The 16,317-nt window shown below is 61.4% G+C and overlaps 2 protein-coding genes across 5 annotated transcripts; one reads left to right on the top strand and one right to left on the bottom strand.

Moving 5' to 3' along the window:
• The first annotated feature begins 8,080 nt into the window (after window positions 1–8,080).
• CDT1 (chromatin licensing and DNA replication factor 1) lies at window positions 8,081–12,498 on the top strand. Of its 2 annotated transcripts, none has more exons than XM_038535549.1 (10): window positions 8,081–8,326; window positions 8,579–9,067; window positions 9,145–9,299; window positions 9,812–10,009; window positions 10,080–10,225; window positions 10,362–10,462; window positions 10,802–10,954; window positions 11,306–11,434; window positions 11,506–11,707; window positions 12,160–12,498. In XM_038535549.1, exons 1-10 carry the CDS (start codon window positions 8,096–8,098, stop codon window positions 12,321–12,323), a joined length of 1,968 nt encoding a protein of 655 aa, XP_038391477.1. In that variant the 5' UTR covers window positions 8,081–8,095; the 3' UTR covers window positions 12,324–12,498. The 2 variants fall into 2 exon arrangements, with proteins under 2 accessions (XP_038391477.1, XP_038391476.1); XM_038535548.1 differs by having other exon boundaries at window positions 10,802–10,990.
• Window positions 12,499–12,999: 501 nt separating this feature from the next.
• On the bottom strand, window positions 13,000–15,390 carry APRT (adenine phosphoribosyltransferase). 3 transcript variants are annotated; one of them, XM_038538058.1, is made up of 6 exons: window positions 15,243–15,390; window positions 15,013–15,119; window positions 13,848–13,981; window positions 13,592–13,670; window positions 13,311–13,357; window positions 13,000–13,223 (listed from the first exon to the last, which is right to left on the bottom strand). In XM_038538058.1, the coding sequence occupies exons 1-6, from the start codon at window positions 15,320–15,322 to the stop codon at window positions 13,215–13,217; spliced, it is 456 nt and encodes a 151-aa protein (XP_038393986.1). In that variant the 5' UTR covers window positions 15,323–15,390; the 3' UTR covers window positions 13,000–13,214. The 3 variants fall into 3 exon arrangements, with proteins under 3 accessions (XP_038393986.1, XP_038393985.1, XP_038393987.1); XM_038538057.1 differs by having other exon boundaries at window positions 13,000–13,357; XM_038538059.1 differs by lacking the exon at window positions 13,311–13,357.
• Between the last annotated feature and the right edge of the window lie 927 nt (window positions 15,391–16,317).

The raw sequence follows: 16,317 nt of genomic DNA, 5'->3' as shown, positions 1-16,317 counted from the left end.
TCTGGATTTGGGACAGTAGGGTCAGCTCAAGGGTGGAGTGGGTGCCTTCCTGGTTTGCTGGAAACTTCACAAAGCAGGTTTAACTGATGAACCCCAGCCCCCTGCAGCCCGAGTGCTGATCAGATTCCTGCTGGTCCTGTGCCAGCCTTTCGGTTACTGGTTTTCTCTACTATCACTAGAACAGTATTGCCCAATGGCCCCGAGCAGTGATCCCACTGATGGAAGTCACCGCCAGTTTGCTTAGGTGCAGGGAATGGAGGAAAGCATCCCCTTGCCTGCAGCAAGTAGACAGTGGGCAGCAGGGCCCCAGCTTTTGAGAGCAAAGTGCAGCCAAAGAAGAGCAAGCAGAGTGATGTCCTCCTCCACCCAGGGGTGCTGGCTGGGAGCAGAGAAAGGCAGACGGAAGGTCCTGAGCATTCAGGCCCAGGAGGCAGGCACAGGGGGTCTGACCACATTACTCTATTCCTCAGGGTCTTGGGTCACCCATAGGGTTTCTCAGCACCCTGTCCCAGTGCTGAGGCCACCTGCCGCATTGCTTCATTGTCTATACACCTGTGCAAAACACACAGGGCTCCCCCAAATGCTTTGCTTTCTGCCACACCTCTGCGGAATGCCATCTCCCCACACGGCAAACCTCTCCTCGATTCTCTGGGACACCTCGGAGTGCCTCTCCTCTGCCAGCCACTCTCGACTGCCTTTCTGCTCCAGCTGCCCTGACCCCTGGGATTTAACTACCTGTGACCTGGGAGCTCCCCAGGCTCGCCTCTATACCCCAAGGCCAGCACACCACCTGCACACAGAAGGGCCACAGAGCTTTCCAGAGTGGGTGGAAGGTCAGCACCTTCATCAGATGCCATTGTGCAGTGCCAACCACAGACTCGATGTGGCAACAGCCACAGAATCACACAGGCTCCCACCCCCACCCCGGTGGCACCCCTCCCATGCCCCTTCCATGCCCCTCCCTTGCCTGCTCTTCTGCCCAGAATTCTCTGATCCCTGACCCTGACCATGTCCAGAAGGGAAGTGTAGCTGACCCAGGGGAGCCGGTGGATAAACTCTTCTCCCTTCTCCCCTGGACAGTCCTAAGACATGATCTGCTCAGCCTTTGGGGGACAGTCATGTGTGACTGAGCCTTCAGCTCTGAGCAGAGAGAGGTGTCCTCCGCCGGCCCCCTCCACCCCGCCGGGTGCCCCGTTCTCACATGCTCCTACAGTGCCCATCACACGGAGTCCTACAGACATGTTGTCCTGGGCTCTGCTCTCTGGCAATCCAGGTGAAGGGAGTCCCCCACCAAGAGCACATGTGTGATTCCCAATAGCAGTTGATCTGACCAGGGACAGACCCCACCGTGGTCCCACTCCCACCTTCCAGAGACCTCGGGGTGGGGCTGTGTGGTCAGGGCTTGCCTTGCTGACTGAACCCCTCACAGGTCCAGGCAGAAAGCCTCCATGGGCCCCAGGACCTGCCCCTTCCCTAACCTGTCCCAAGCTACCCAAGGCCTCGTGTGGTCACTCAGCGGTCCTGCTGGGCTGCACTCAGCCTTCCTTCCTGCCCACTCCCACCCTCTCTCAGCACTGGGGCTGCCACAGCCCCCGCCAGGCCTGCCCCACACCTGTCCTCCACAGCAACCAACGGCTCTGCTGTCAGCGTGTATCTGCTCTCCACTTCCCTCCCTGTCAGCCTCAGCGGGGAGTTCAAACTGCTCCGTGCTAATCCAAACCCCTGCCCAGCCACACGGTCATGCTGTCCCTCCCATCAATGCCCGAAGCCTGGGGTCCGGGCCTTCCCTGCCCCATACTTGGGTACATCACATTCTGTTACTCATGACCATGGGGTCTGTCTCCTTGTGTGCTCCTCCAGGCAGGCTCACTACAGGCATGTAGTGGCGACGCCCTCACCGCTCAGTGCGGCCGCTTGCCCATTGCCACACACACAGATTGGTGGACGAGCAGGCATCTGATTTGATCTTCAGCCTGCCCCTTATAAACCAAAGTTGTAGGATTTGTTTAAGATTTTATTTTTAAATAATCTCTATTTAAGCCACTTTATTTTAAAATAATTTCTGTTTAAGCCCACTGTGGGGCTTAAACTCACAACCTTGAGATCACGAGTCTCATGCTCCAGTGACTGAGCCCCCTAGGTGCCCCCAACGTCGTAGGCTTCTGCCCAAGTAACGGCCTCAATCTCTCTGCTCCCACCCCTCAGGCTTCTGCCCCCAACAAGACCTGGTCTGGCCCCCCCCACCCTCACCCCCCGCCAGTGTAGGCTTCCAAGGCCCTAGGGCCATAGTGTTGAGGCCAAAATGACCTTGTATGCCCTCCCCTGTCAGCACACGCCCCTCACCGAGGGCAGCAGAAACCCTGGCCCAGCCCTGGCTTCCAGGGAGCTGCTCCTTGCTGGCACCTGGAGAACTCAGGTCCCAGGGGAAATGGGCCTCCCATGCAGTCAGCCTCTGCTGGGTGAGGCTGGCCCAGGGGAAGGTAACTTCACAGGACCCGGTTATAGGCCCTGTCAGTTATTTTACCAGCCAATCCTGGGTGTATTAGGGAATAAAGAAGAACTGCAGTCTGGGACAAAGGGGCCACGGCAAAACCATAGGTGAGTGTGGGGTACGGAGGAGAGGCTTACTTTTTTTAAGGAGGAAAGGGGTATGTCAGGAATGCTGTTATGAACGAAAAGTCCAGTGGGGTAGACCAGGAGCCAGAAGTGTGGTGGTTTCCCACTGGTGGAGGGAGTGGTTGTGGGCGCGGGGGTGGGGAGTGTGGGGGTGGGGAGGAGGGGTGGGGGCCAGGATGGGGGTGAATGAGGCAAGCTTCCCTTCCTCAGGCTAGAGTAGTAGAGTAGGATCCATGTGCAAGGTCAAGTCCACAGAAGGCCAGGTCCGTCTTCCCGCTAGGTCTGCAATGGGCAGGCGGTGGCAGGGCAGGAGAGCTTAGTGGGGTTTCCCACGACTAATTTTCACTTACCCCAGTGGGCACTGCCACTGTCCCCCGCAGTGTCCAGCACCCAGTGGGCGGGCAGTGGCTGCTGCCAAGTGGGCCTGTCTCACTGCCGGGTTGGCCCCTGTGCTCGAGGGGCCTTTCCCTCCGCAGGGCTGTGAGCTCCCCACCCCACATCTAGCCCACCTGTATGGGGAGTGGCCTGTGGCGGGGCTCCCGAGGTCCTCAGGTGAAGGACATTTACAGCCCTACGGAGGGTAGGCCAGGGCCAGGGCGAGGGGGGCCGCGGCGAGCTGGGCCGGGAGGGCAGACGCCAGGGGTCGGCCCCGCCTTCCTCCTCGTCCTCGCGGAGCAGGACCCCGGGGTGCAGGCCTGTGACTGTCCACAGGTTCTGCGTGCGGCTCCGCTCCGGGCATTCTGAGTGGGCTCTTATCGTCGCGAGGGCCACCTTCCCCCGAGGACAGGGCAGCAGGGTTCAGGACAGGAGGCGCGGAGCCTGCAGGATCCTCGGGCCGAGGTGACCCAAGTGGCCCGGCGGCTCTCCCGTGCCCGCGCCAGAGCGGGGTACCCCTCCCCGCTCCTTCAAGCCGGAGCGCCAGGCCTCGGCTCCGCCCACGCCCACCCTCGAGCCACACCCCCGGTGGCCCCGCCCCGCCCCGCCCGGCCCCGCCCCCGCCGCCGGAGCTCCCTACGGCCCCGCCCCGCCTCAGAGCCCCGCCCCTAACCTACCCGGAGCCACGCCCACCAACCACGCCATCCCGGCCACGCCCCTTCCGGCCACGCCCGCCACAGACACCGCCCCCTTCTGCAGTTACGCCCCGCCCCGTGCCGCCGCGTGATTGACAGCGCGGGGCTGCGCCAGGGCCTGGTCTCCTGGTGGAGCTGGGGGCCTGAGGTCTAACGTCGCGTGTCCTTGGGCGCCGTCCCTGCCCTGTGCCCGGCCGCCCGGTCGTGCGGACCCCCGCCCTGCAGCCTCCAGCTCGCCAGGACCTAGGCTCTGCCCTGCGCTTGTGGGAAAGATAAAGTATTTCCGTGAAAATTGAGCTTGCTCCAAGGTGAGATGTAAGGTGTAAAGTCCGAACTGCACTTAGTATGACTGATACCAGGACTTAGTGATGTTGTGACGTGGATGGTGGTGAAGATGTGAAACAGCTCCTTGATAAAGTTTATATCGATTACTTGTTCAAATGATAACATTTGGGACATAATGGGTAAAATAAAAATATACTTTAAAAGGACTGTCTGGCATCCCGGGTGGCCCAACGGTTTAGCACCGCCTTCAGCCCGGGGTGTGATCCTGGAGACCTGGGATCGAGTCCCAGGTCGGGCTCCCTGCATGGAGCCTGCTACTCCCTCTGCCTGTGTCTCTGCCTCTCTCTATGTGTCTCTCATGAATAAATAAAAAATAAAATAAAATAAAAGGACTGTTACCTGATTTTTCTTTCTTAACGTAGCTACAAGAAAAGTAAAACTACCCCTGTGGCTCCCACCACATTTGTGTCGGGTGATGGTGCTCTGGACACTCACATGTGGATCAAGACACAGTGTGCCCTGTCCCCACCCTGATAGACTCTGAAAGCAGGTGTGTTGTTGGCAGTGTCACTGTCATACCGGAGCTTGCTGCTACATTTGCCTTCCCAGGGCTCTGCTGAGAGCATATTCTGTGAGGTCCCCTTGAATAGGATGAGGATGTGAGGCTCAGGAGGAGAAGAGACCTCCTAGGTCACTTAGCCCGTGGGCAGCAGCAGCTTCTCCACCCTCCCATTTGTCCCATCTTGTCTGTTGGACGGTGAGCACACTGCAGGCTGATCCTTGCTGAGACCCAAGTGTCTTCACTGAAGGTCAAGCTGCCTCTGGATTTCGCTGTGCACATCACATTATAAGCTAAGACCATGAAAAGCTCCAGGTGACAGGCTCTCTGGGGAACCCAGGAAATCACCTAAAACCTGAATTCCACCATAAATCTCCAGCTCTGGTCAGGTCTCTTGGGGAGGAGAGGCCGACAGAGACAGAGGTGGGCTTGCAGAACTGGCACCCCGGTGCGCTAGCTTTATGCCCTGCAAGTCTTGGCTTCTTCATCCCCAAATGGAGCATGGCTTGTAGGTTTTCTCTGAGGGTGAGAGAGAGAAGGCATTCCAATTACGGGGAACTGGGCCAGCACGCGGCACACCTGAGTAGAGTCCATCTATTATTGTTTTGTGAAGCGGCTTTGAAAGTGATCAGGTGCTGCACACTCTTGGGTGGTAGTTGTTAGTGCAAATGGGATTAGGACAGAGTGGTTAAGATGCCATCATTCCTGTGGGGCATGTGCTACGGTAGCAGACCAGGGGGTGGGATGGCTTCTAGTGACACGGCTGTAACTCAGACTCAGAACTGACTGCAACTCTAGTCATTTTTTGAGAGTGTGGTTAAAATGACAATGATGCTGGTGGTGGTCTGGATTGTATTCTCTACTCGGTTCTCCCTCAGATATTCCCGTGGCCGCTCCTTCTTGCCATTCAGTGTCATCTTCTCCACGAGGCCTCCCTGAACCCTCAGATCTAAAGTGGCTCCCCCAGTCACTCCATCTCATATTCTTTATCTGAAACTGTTTTTTAATAAAACTAATTTGTCTCTCTCCAGTAAAATGTGACCTCCTTGAGAGCAGGGGCCTCATCTGTTTTGTTCTCAACCTGGTCCAGAGCAGACCCTCAGTGGCCCTGCCTGCACTAGGCCTTTGACAGCCAGGTTCCCAGTGGACACACTCAGTAAATACTGGTGACCACACGAATGAAAGCACAGTCCCCAATCTCCTGGCTTCTCCAGGGTGAATATCCACAAACAAAGGTTCTAGCTCCTTTGTTATTTGGTCTCTCGTTCTCCTGAAGGCATTGTAGCCGGGCTCCATCCTCTTCACATCCCCTAACATGACACTTCTGGTGGAGCTGGGGCAGAACAGAGCAGAGAAGGGCTTTCACTTCCCTTATTCTAGGCTCTATACTTTTATTATAGTATAATAATACTATATTATTATGATAATACTATATCCAACCTCCTCGGGTTGGAAGAAATAGAAACTCTGAGAGGCACTTTAAGCCAAAGATGCAGAGGTATGGGGGTGTGTGTGTGTGTGTGGCTAGAGACTGCTTCATATAAACCTGGGCCATCATGACAGGCTGGGGGGCTCCTGTGAGAACAAACGAGAGACCACTAAAAACTATCTGAGTCAGCTGCTGTGTCTGGATGACTGTCCTGGGGTCACAGGGTTCCTTGCTCACTATCTCTGTGTCCACATCCATGGTAGAAGGTGGCTGTCCTACTCCATCTCACTTCCCACAACCACAGGTGACAGAAGGGTGATTCCAACTCCAGTCTTGTGTCCCAGGAGAGGATCTGATTGGTTCAGCTGTGTATCTCCCATCCAATCAGCTGTGACTGGAAGGTGGGGGTAACACCTTGCAGAGGTGGCTGATGAACTCCATCATTGTAGGTGGGTAGACAATTTTCTAAGAAGGAGCTGCCCACAAGGCTTAAGTCACCCCAAAAAGGCCTACTCACCGGGAGTGACATTAAAACCAAGAGTGGCATGGCCAGACACCGTGCAATGGTGTGGACACTGGCCAGAGCCCTGGAGTTTTCCCCAGGTTCCTGTGGTAAGGCATGCCCTCTCCCATTGGCTGGTTGTGGTGAGTGAATGAAGGCAGTACTGTTAAGTCCCCAGACTTTGCCTCATTCCATATGGGACAGGCACATTTTATTTAAGATTTTATTTTATTTTATTTTTTTTTAATTTTTATTTATTTATGATAGTCACAGAGAGAGAGAATGAGAGACAGAGACACAGGCAGAGGGAGAAGCAGGCTCCATGCACCGGGAGCCTGACGTGGGATTCGATCCCGGGTCTCCAGGATCGCGCCCTGGGCCAAAGGCAGGCGCCAAACCGCTGCGCCACCCAGGGATCCCTAAGATTTTATTTATTTGACAGAGAGAGAGAGAGAGAGAGAGAGAGAACGCAGATAAGCAGGGGGGAGGGGCAGGGGGAGGCCAGGGAACCCAACGTGGGGCTGGACCCCAGGACCCTGAGATCGTGACCTGAGGCTGAAGGTAGATGCTTCACCCCAAGCTGCCCAGGCGCTCCTGAGACATACATTTTAGATTCACGTTCAGATCCTAAAAGATCCCTGTGAAGGGTCCTTCCAGGGTTCAGCTAACCTCAGGGCCTCCTACGGCCTGCTTCTGTCGCCAGGAGAGCACCCCGGGGAGCTGGCCAGGACACAGCACTGCGTGACCATCTCCCTCCCAGGTGTCCCCTTCGTGTGTGTGGCCGGGAGGGCACACTCAGAGCACACAGCCATGTGGTGGCCAGGCAGGCAGGGAGTCTTCTCCGAAGTGGGCTCTGCCTCCCATCACTTCACACAGCTCTCCTGGGGCGGCATGAGCCTAGCCTGCACTCTGGCTCCAGGCGGGTGGGTGGGCAGGTGGGAAGGCAGATGGGACGCTGGTGGGAACGTGCTAGCATTCTGGAGGCTCTGGGGAGGCCTCCCGCTCATCAGCTTGTCTACAGAGGGCAGGGGCTGGGTGCAGATCCCGAAATCACTTGTGGTTAGATCCAGCGGCTCTAACTCTCCAAGACCAGGTGTTTCCATTCTAACTGTGAAACCAGGCACGGGAGAGAGGACAGCTGCCTCCCCCTGATGAGCAGCTGCGAGCCAGAGCTTCGTTCCCGGGGGTCTCGGGAGGCTGTGCCTACAATCTGTGCTGCCACCACAGCGCCACGATCTTGCACGTTTCCGAAGCAAGGGCTCAGCTGCCCGCTTCCTCCATCGCCAACCGCTGCTGCGGTCACCTCTACCCACCGAGAGGACCCGCGCGGCCCCGACGGCGACGTACCCGTGTCCGGCGGGGGCGGGGGCGGGGGCGGGGGCGGGGGCGGGGGCGGGGGCGGGGGCGGGGGCGGAACTAGCCCGCGTGCCGCGAGACTCGTAGAAAGGGCCGCCGACGGCGCATGCGCGAGCGTCAGTGCGCATGCGCCCGGGCGCGTCCATCTCCTGCCCCCCCAGCCCCCGGCCCGATGGTTCCGCCCGCGGGGGGCGGGGCCAGGCGCGGCGGGAAAATCGGCGCGGAGCGCGGCACGACTTCCGTCCCTCCGGGTCGCGGTTCCAGTCCCTGCAAGCGCCATGGCACAGCCCCGCCTCACCGACTTCTTCGCGCGCCGCCGCCCCGGGCCCCATGCCTCCCGGCCGCGCACCAAGGCGGCTTGGCGCACCCCGAGCCCCACCGAGCCCGCGCTCCGCGCCCGGGTCCGCACCCCCGGCAGCAGCCGCAAGCGCCCCCGCCCGCCCGCCGAGCCTGCGCGCGACCGCCCCGCGCCCCCCGCGCGCCGGAGGCTGCGGCTGCCGGCGGACGCGGTGAGGGGGAAACCGAGGCGGGGGGGTCTGCGCAGACAGCAGGGCGCCGGCTTGCTGGGGCCGCCCTGAGAACCGAGCGCCAAGGTGCGGGCGGAGGGGCGGCTAGATGTCCGGCCTGGCGGCCAGGGTGGGCGACCAGGGGTCAGGGCCTCGGGCTGGAGTGCGGCAGAACCGCGTTGGCGCCGGCAGCGCCCCTTCTGGCTAGCTGGGGAAGTAGGAGCCCTCGTTCACCTCTGGGGTCCTGCCCTCCAGGCCTCCCGTCCGGCGCCGGCTGTCCCTGACGCCCCGGAGGACTCTTCTGACCCTTCTGACCCGGCTGCCCTGGCCGCCCCGGCTGTCCCTGACGTCCCGGATGACTCTGCTGACCCTGCCTCTCCATCTGACCCAGCTGCCCTGGCCGCCCCGGCTGTCCCTGACACCCCGGGTGGCTCTGCTGACCCTGCCTCTCCATCTGACCCGGCTGCCCTGTCCGCCCCGGCTGTCCCTGACGCCTCAGATGTCCCTGCTGCCCCACCTGCCCCAGCTGCCCTGGCCGCCCCGGCTGTCCCGGACACCCCGGGTGGCTCTGCTGACCCTGGCTCTCCAACTGACCCGGCTGCCCTGGCTGCCCCGGCTGTCCCTGACGCCTCAGATGTCCCTGCTGCCCCACCTGCCCCAGCTGCCCTGGCTGTCCCTGGCTCCCCAGAGCAGGCCCCTCTCTCAGCAGGTCGGCTGCATCGCCTGGCTGCCCAGGAGAGCAGGGTGAGGCTGGACCCAGGGCGGGGGAGGTAGAGTGGTGTGGGTGTGACTGGCCAGCTGATAGCATCTTGTGTCCACAGGCCTCCTCAAAAGTCACTCTTTCTGAGCTCAAGTCGTGTCTGCAGCGGGCACGGGAGCTTGGGGCTCGGGCCCAGAAGCTGAGGGCAGGTGCCCAGAGGAAGGATGCTGGGGAATCCAGCGTCCCCAAGGACCAGGGGCACCCAGCAGGGGCGTGGTGAGTCCTGGGTGGGTGGTTGGGCTGCGGAGGGAAGGCTAGGCTGGTGGGAGCAAAGGCAGGACAGGGCTGGGCGGGGGCTGGGGGGGGACTGCCCCTTCCATAGAATCCATCGACAGGCCTTCAGATCCCCGCCCTGCCCCTTGCTAGCTCTGCGCCCTGGCTTCTGTGAGATGCTGCCAGTTCTGGCCACAGGCTGTCCTCCCTGTGGTCATCATGTGCCTCTTGGAGATAAAGAAGCCAGGGTTGGGGGGGGCCCAGGACTTTCTAGGTGACCAGACAAGACCTGGCAGAGCCAGGTTTGAAGCTGCACATTCTGCCTCCATCTCAGTCATGCTCTTGACTGGTAGATGGGGCGTGCGGGGGCTTTGAGAACTGCTCTGTGGTGTGGCATGGGAGAGGCTTCCAAGCCCTGGCTCTGGGGTCTCCTTGGCCACCCTGCCTGCCTGCCATTGGCGTGGGAGGGGTGTGGGTCTGGTGCTTCTCTTGAGGCCTGGCTCCCTCCCTGGCAGTGGAGAGAAGGCACCTGCCTACCAGCGCTTCCATGCCCTGGCGCAGCCGGGGCCCCCAGGCCTCGTGCTGCCGTACAAGTACCAGGTGCTGGCGGAGATGTTCCGCAGCATGGACACCATCGTGGGCATGCTCTACAACCGCTCTGAGACCGTGACCTTTGCCAAAGTCAAGCAGGGTGTCCAGGACATGATGCGCAAGTGAGTGGCCCTCAGGGGGTGGGGGCCTCGCCCTGCCCGGTGCGCTCTGACCCCAGCACCTTTCCTATAGGCGCTTTGAGGAGCGCAACGTGGGCCAGATCAGAACTGTGTACCCTGCTTGTTATCGCTTCCGCCAGGAGCGCAACATCCCCACCTTCAAGGATGGCATTAAGAGATCTGATTACCAGCTTACCATCGAGCCAGTGTTGGACCAGGGTGAGTGTGCTGTGGCCAGGTCCACGCAGCTCTGAGCTTGTTTCTCTGCCAGGGACTGTCGATGAGACATGTGGTCTAGGGGCTGGGCGACTGGGTTGGCCCGGCCTGGGGGCTCAGGCCTGAACCCTTCCCACAGAGGCTGGCAGCGCGGCTCCCCAGCTCACGGCCTCACACCTCCTGCAGCGCCGGCAGGTTTTCAGCCAGAATCTGGTGGAGCGCGTACGGGAGCATCACAGGGTGAGTGGGCGGTTCTCGTAGGAAGTGTGCCCTCCTCCAGTGCCCCAGCCCTTCCCGTAGCTCTTAGTCTTAACTTGCAGGACACAGGCCTTCTCGAGAGGCTGAACTCCTCCTCTGCTGCCTCCTACAGGGTGGGTGCCCAGCTGGGTGAGGGTGAGGAGCTTGGCAGGGCAGCCTCAGGCTCCAGGAGGTTTGTGATGGGTTCAGTGGGTGCCGTTGGCCCTGCGGAGCACCCAGAGCAGAGAGGGGCAGGAAGTTACCTGAAGTCATCCGGCAGGGACAGGGCCCCAGCGAATGTGCCCAGGGTCACCCAGTACCCTCTACTCCCTTTTCACACAGGCCTTCCTGGCCTCCCTGAACCCTCCCATGGTGGTGCCTGAGGAGCGGCTGACACGCTGGCACCCACGCTTCAATGTGGACGAAGTACCTGACATCGAGCCGGCTGAGCTGCCCCGGCCACCTGCCACGGAGAAGGTGGCCACCGCACAAGAGGTGTTGGCTCGTGCCCGCGGCCTCATGTCACCCAGGGTGAGACTGTGTCAGGGATCATAGGGGCAGGGCAGTCCAGCCTCCACGTGGGCACCGACCAGCCCCATCCTTGGCCACGCACTTCGTGGGGGTGGGATGTGCCCTCCCTGCTGGCTAGCTTTGCCCTGGGGCAGCGATTATTTGCCCTGATGCACAGGGCGAGCTTGGGCTAGACAGACCAGTGTCCACAGGGACGGGGGAAGGCTTCTCTTCATAGACCAGTGTCCATGTGGATGGGAGAAGGCTTCTCCTCACAGACCAGTGTCTACGTGGATGGGAGAAGGCTTCTCATTTCTCTTCTTTGCCCTGCCCCAGATGGAAAAGGCCCTGAGTGACCTGGCTCTGCGTACGACCAAGCCTAGCAGCCCTGGGGCCCCCAGCCCTGCCCTGCCGGTCACCCCACCTGCGACCCTGAAGGGGGTGTCCCAGGACCTGCTAGAGAGGGTGAGTGTTTGGGGTCTTGGAAGGAGGGCCATGGGGGTGGCTTTCCACTGACTGTTCCCGGGCTCCTGTAGATCCGCTGCAAGGAGGCACAGAAGCAGCTGGCGCAGATGACCCGAAACCCAGAGCAGGAGCAGCGGCTGCAACGGCTGCAGCGGCTGCCCGAGCTGGCCCGCGTGCTGCGCAGCATCTTTGTGTCCGAGCGTAAGCCTGCGCTCACCATGGAGGTGGCCTGCAGCAGGATGGTGGGCAGCTACCCTGCAGCCATGAACCCCGGTGTGTGTAGGGGTTGGGGCTGGGCCCTCTCCGCATCCCTGAATCCTGGGTGAGGGTGGGTGCCGTGGATTTGCCACCTGCCCCCTGATGTGTTTGGAGCATCTGTGTTGTGGACTGGGTGGGCACAGTGCTCTTGGGGTCATCTCCAGCCTCTACCCTTATGACCCAGCCAGTCCCCGCTGCAGCCCCACGGGAATTCAATTCCCTCCAAGCCAGGGGTGGCTCCCCCTTGGGGATGGGGGCTGGCCTGGGGCTCATTGGGGGGAGCTCAGCATTTCAGCGAGGCTGTTCTGGGTCCCCTTCCCCATCTACTCATACAGACCAGCGTGGTAGGGGCTAGAACAAACACTGGGCATCGGGAAGGCCTGCTGACAGGGCTGGGTACCCGTCCCCTGGGGTTAGCACCACTTAGCTATGTACACACCCCAGCCTCACATATCCCCTGTCTGCAGGAGAGATGGAGAAGCACATACGGCTCCTTTCTGAGCTGCTACCCGACTGGCTTAGCCTCCACCACATCCGCACAGACACCTACATCAAGCTGGACAAGGCTGCTGACCTGGCAGGTGTCATCATGAGGCTTGCCCACCTTGCCCTTGCAGAGGCAGCACTGTGAGCCTTGCGGACACTGGCCTCAGGCTCCTGGCCCACCCGCTGTGTCCATTTTACTCCCATTAGGAACACGATGCACTTTCCTCCCTTCTGCACTCCCCACCAGGCTTTCTGGCCAGTGTGGATGGTAGGCCTACCCCAGAGCAGCGTATCGTCATTAAACTGATTTCTGTTGGGGACTTTGTCTTGGCTGTTGGGTGTGTAGAAAAGTGGGGTATGGGAGAGGTGGCCTTGTGGTCACTGGGCCAGGCAGTTGACACCCCCTAGACGTCCACGTAGGAATCCAGGGTGATCCCGTGGGCTTGGTGCCCCCCTAGATCCTTGTAAGAGGCAGGCAGGCTGCGAGACCAGGGTGGTAGGCCACTGGCTCTGAGGATGGAGGGAAGGCTCTGGAAGCCAAGGACGTGGTGTTCCTGGAGCCTCTGGAAGGAACTAGACCTGTCAAAACTGACCAACACTTCCAGTGTCTAGAACCCTAAGAAAAGGTGCTGGACTTGTGAGAGCAGCAACCAGAAAGCAGTTTGGGCGGCACCCAGTCTCTGCTCCTTCTAAGGACATAAGACAGTTGGCTGAGGACAGTACCACAGACAGGCCCGCCCAACCTGCCAGGTGGGATTCCTGCACGTCCTTGCCCCCCGGCCCAGATCCCACTCCTCCCCGGCACCTGGAGGAAGAGCAGCCAGTGTAGCAAAATAGTTTATTCATCCTCTCTGTGTTTGTACGTGGAGCTGCTGGGGCTTGGCACTTCCAGAACCTGCCAGAAGGGCCCTGAAGGTGGCCCAGGCACTGGAACAAGGCAACTGTACAAAACCGTTACAAAAGTGCAGGCAGATGGCCGGTGTCCCCCAGCAGCCAGCCACCAAGTTGGAACTCCCATCTGCCAGGCTGGGGCCCATCACTCATACTGCAGGAGAGAGAAAAAGGGGACAGGGTCCAGCTTCTCCCTGCCCTTCAGTGATGTCAGCTCCACCAGGCTCACGCACTCCAGTACCTTGGCCTGCAGTTGGCCCAACAGCTCACAGGCTGCGCGCATGGTTCCTAGGGTCAGCAGGGGGCAAGAATGAGGCCCTGCCTAGCTGGGGCCATCCAGCCAGGGGAGGGGGTGGGTAGGTAACGAGGCTCCCAACTGCCCACGCAGGGTCTTGGTGCTCCCTGGTAAACTGTAGAGTGCTGGGCCCCAGTCCACTTCTGCTCCCACTCCCGTGGCGGGGCACATTCTTCTACCCTAGCAGCCATAGTACCAGGTCCTCTTTGCTAGGGGGAGACCCTCACCTCCAGTGGCCAACAGATCATCCACGACAACCACCTTCTCCCCTGGCTCCAGGGCATCTCTCTGGATTTCCAGCTGAGCCTGTGGACAGGAAGCAGAAACATGGTCTGCACATCTCCGGGAATGCCCCTGGTGTGCAGAGCCTCGGAGGGGACAGACCGGAGGCCAGTCTGGGCCCTGGTTCTTCGGCTGTGTGAGCCAGCCTGGTCTCCCAGATGCAAACTGAGCAACAACCATGGCCATTCCCAGCCCACTCACCTTGCCGTATTCCAGCGTGTACGAGGCCGACACGGTGGGGCCGGGCAGCTTCCCTTGCTTTCGGATGAGCACACAGCCTAAGCCGAGTTCCTGGGCCAGGGAGGGGCCAAACAGGAAGCCTCGGGAGTCCAGGCCTGTTGGCAAGAGCTGGGGTGTCAAGGGGCAGTGTGGCCCAGCAGCATGAAGAGCCCCATGGGCCCATACTAGGGAAGGACAGGAAGCCTTTGCAAAGACAGCAGGCTCCTAGGTTTGTTGGCTCCAGCCAGAAAGGCAGTGGCATCCATCCTCTTGAGGACATTGACCCAGTACCAAGTGCAGGGACTGCTGGGTGCTGATGGGCAGATTGGGAGCTGGGGCCACAGAAGAGGTGTATCCTGTTTGGGGGTGCAAGGAGCTGTGCGGCTGCTGGGTTGTTACCTGTCTTCTCCCCATAGTGCTGCCTCAGGTATCTGGGGAACAAGTAACTATAGAACAGACCCAGATGCCCCTTAAGCATCCTTCAAAGATGCATCTGCCCGAAAGGAAAAGTGCAGGGCCCCCACCTGGGAGGGCCAGGGGATGGGGCTCATGCAAGGCCAAGACCTGCCGGGGTGCTCCCTGAAGCCCCATGTTGGGGGAGGACCCACAGCTCAGTCTACACTGCAGAAGGGGTACACCACCATTCTTGGCCTAGTGGACTCTTGGCCAGACACACCCTGGGAGAGTCAGCCCGGTCTCCACGTGTCCAGGGCTGAGGACCTGGGACTTGGGGTGGGGGAAGGGGGTGACCTGGGCCTGGGCTGTGCCACCAAGGCTGGAGGGGAGGTGCAGCAGGTGTTCCTTACAATCCGGGGAGGGGGGGGGGGGGTCACCGGCTAAACACTGATGCAGTGCCCAGCCTGTCCCCTGAGAGCTGGCCCCAAGCAAACGCTGGGCGCCCCTCCAGTGTGCGCTCTGTTCAGGGGAGAGGGACACCCCTGCGGCGGCAGGGGGCGGGCGGGACTAGGGGGGTATGCCCGGGGCACGCAGCGGCAGGGGGCGGCCAGGTCGCGAGGGGGGGTCCTGGGGCACGGCGGAGGCGGGGGGCGGGCAGGTCGCCGGGAGGGGGTCCTGGGGCACGCAGCGGCAGGGGGCGGCCAGGTCGCCGGGAGGGGGGACCCCGGGATTCAGGCGCCCGCCCACTTGCCCACGATGTAGTCGATCTTGCCGCCGTGGGTCTTCCTCAGGTGGCTAGCCAGCAGCTGGATGGAGGCGCGGAAGGAGTCGGGGTCCTTCAGGAGCGGCGAGATGTCCCTGGCAGGCGAGGTTAGGTTAGGCCGTGTGAGCCCAGGGGTCGGGCCGGGCCCCGCTCACGCCCCCGCCCCGCCCCGCCCCGCCCATCCGTCCGCGCGGCCCACGTGGCTGGCCCAGCCGCACCTGAACAGCACCCCCGGGATGGGGAAGTCCGGGAAGCTGCGGATGCGCCGCGCCACCAGCTGCAGCTCGGGGTCCGCCATCGCCAAGCCACCGCGCGTCGGCGAACCGCGGGCCGCAAGCTGCGCCGGGCGCACGCCGGGGCGGGCCGGGCGGGCTGCTCTGCGCCTGCGCGGGGGGCGGGGCCGCGGGGGCGGGGCGGGCCGCTTGCGGGGCTACCGTATTTCACCGAATCTCGGGTGCCGGGGTGGTGGAGACGCGAGGGTTTCCCTGTACCCTGAACAAGCGTCCCCGCCGAGGGTGGCCTAGGCGGGCCGGGCGGGGCCCCGAGGGAGAGTCGGGGAGGAGGGGTGCTAGGGCCGCCGCCACGCCCCGCCTCCTCGGGGCCTCGGGGCGGGACCCCGCGATCGCACCCCGGCGCACTCTCCCGACGCCAACTTCCGCGAAATGCAGCTCTTAAAAGAAAACCACCGAAAATGCTCGTTACTTTATTCGAATGCTTTATTCTACTTCCTCCTTCGTCATCTCCCCAGTATTACAAGGACGCAGCTGTGGCATCGGCATCAGTGCGGAGACACGAAGATCCCCACCCCCCGTACGGAGTGGGGGCGCGGAGGGTCAGCAGGAAACACCCGCTGGAGCCCAGGGGCAGAGGGTTGGCAGGGCAGCTGAGGCACCGCTTACACCCGGGGTCCCGGGGTCCGGATCCTTAGGAAAGTGGGAAATCCAAGGTGCCCTCCGTTCCCCCGGGGCCGGGGAGGCCTTCCTTGGCTGTGGCCAAGATCCCCTCCCCAGTCACAACCCACCATCGTGGGGTGCAGGGGGCCTCTGCATAGGGCCAAGGGGCCAATGCAGGACAGGCGGGCCCTCTAGGTCCTGGGATGGAACCCAGCACATAAGAGGTCGGCAGGCCAGCAAGAGGGTTCCGAAGCTCCGGGGCCAGGTCTTGGGCACCAGTAGCCGTGCAGGTCCCGCAGGGGTGCAGATGAGGTCCATTTGGCATGGGCAGGGCAGAGGGCAGCTGGGGCTCTTCCAGCATGGGAGCTCTGGGGCCAGAGTCCTTCTCCCTGCAGGATCT

This window comes from Canis lupus, chromosome 5 (genome assembly GCF_011100685.1).
Source record: "Canis lupus familiaris isolate Mischka breed German Shepherd chromosome 5, alternate assembly UU_Cfam_GSD_1.0, whole genome shotgun sequence".
Taxonomy (NCBI): Eukaryota; Metazoa; Chordata; class Mammalia; order Carnivora; family Canidae; genus Canis; species Canis lupus.
The sequence above is the reverse complement of the archived record's forward strand: the minus strand, read 5'-3'. Positions and strand labels throughout refer to the sequence as shown.

Excerpts from the sequence above, each read along its gene's own strand:
- CDT1 (XM_038535548.1), top strand. The coding sequence starts at position 8,096 with ATGGCACAGCCCCGCCTCACCGACTTCTTCGCGCGCCGCCGCCCCGGG. Across the intron at positions 11,435-11,505 it reads CCCAGGACCTGCTAGAGAGG|ATCCGCTGCAAGGAGGCACA; the intron begins GTGAGTGTTTGG and ends GGGCTCCTGTAG. Across the intron at positions 11,708-12,159 it reads CCCTGCAGCCATGAACCCCG|GAGAGATGGAGAAGCACATA; the intron begins GTGTGTGTAGGG and ends CCCTGTCTGCAG.
- APRT (XM_038538057.1), bottom strand. The coding sequence starts at position 15,322 with ATGGCGGACCCCGAGCTGCAGCTGGTGGCGCGGCGCATCCGCAGCTTC. Across the intron at positions 15,120-15,242 it reads ATCCCGGGGGTGCTGTTCAG|GGACATCTCGCCGCTCCTGA; the intron begins GTGCGGCTGGGC and ends CTCGCCTGCCAG. Across the intron at positions 13,982-15,012 it reads CAAGATCGACTACATCGTGG|GCCTGGACTCCCGAGGCTTC; the intron begins GCAAGTGGGCGG and ends TCTTGCCAACAG.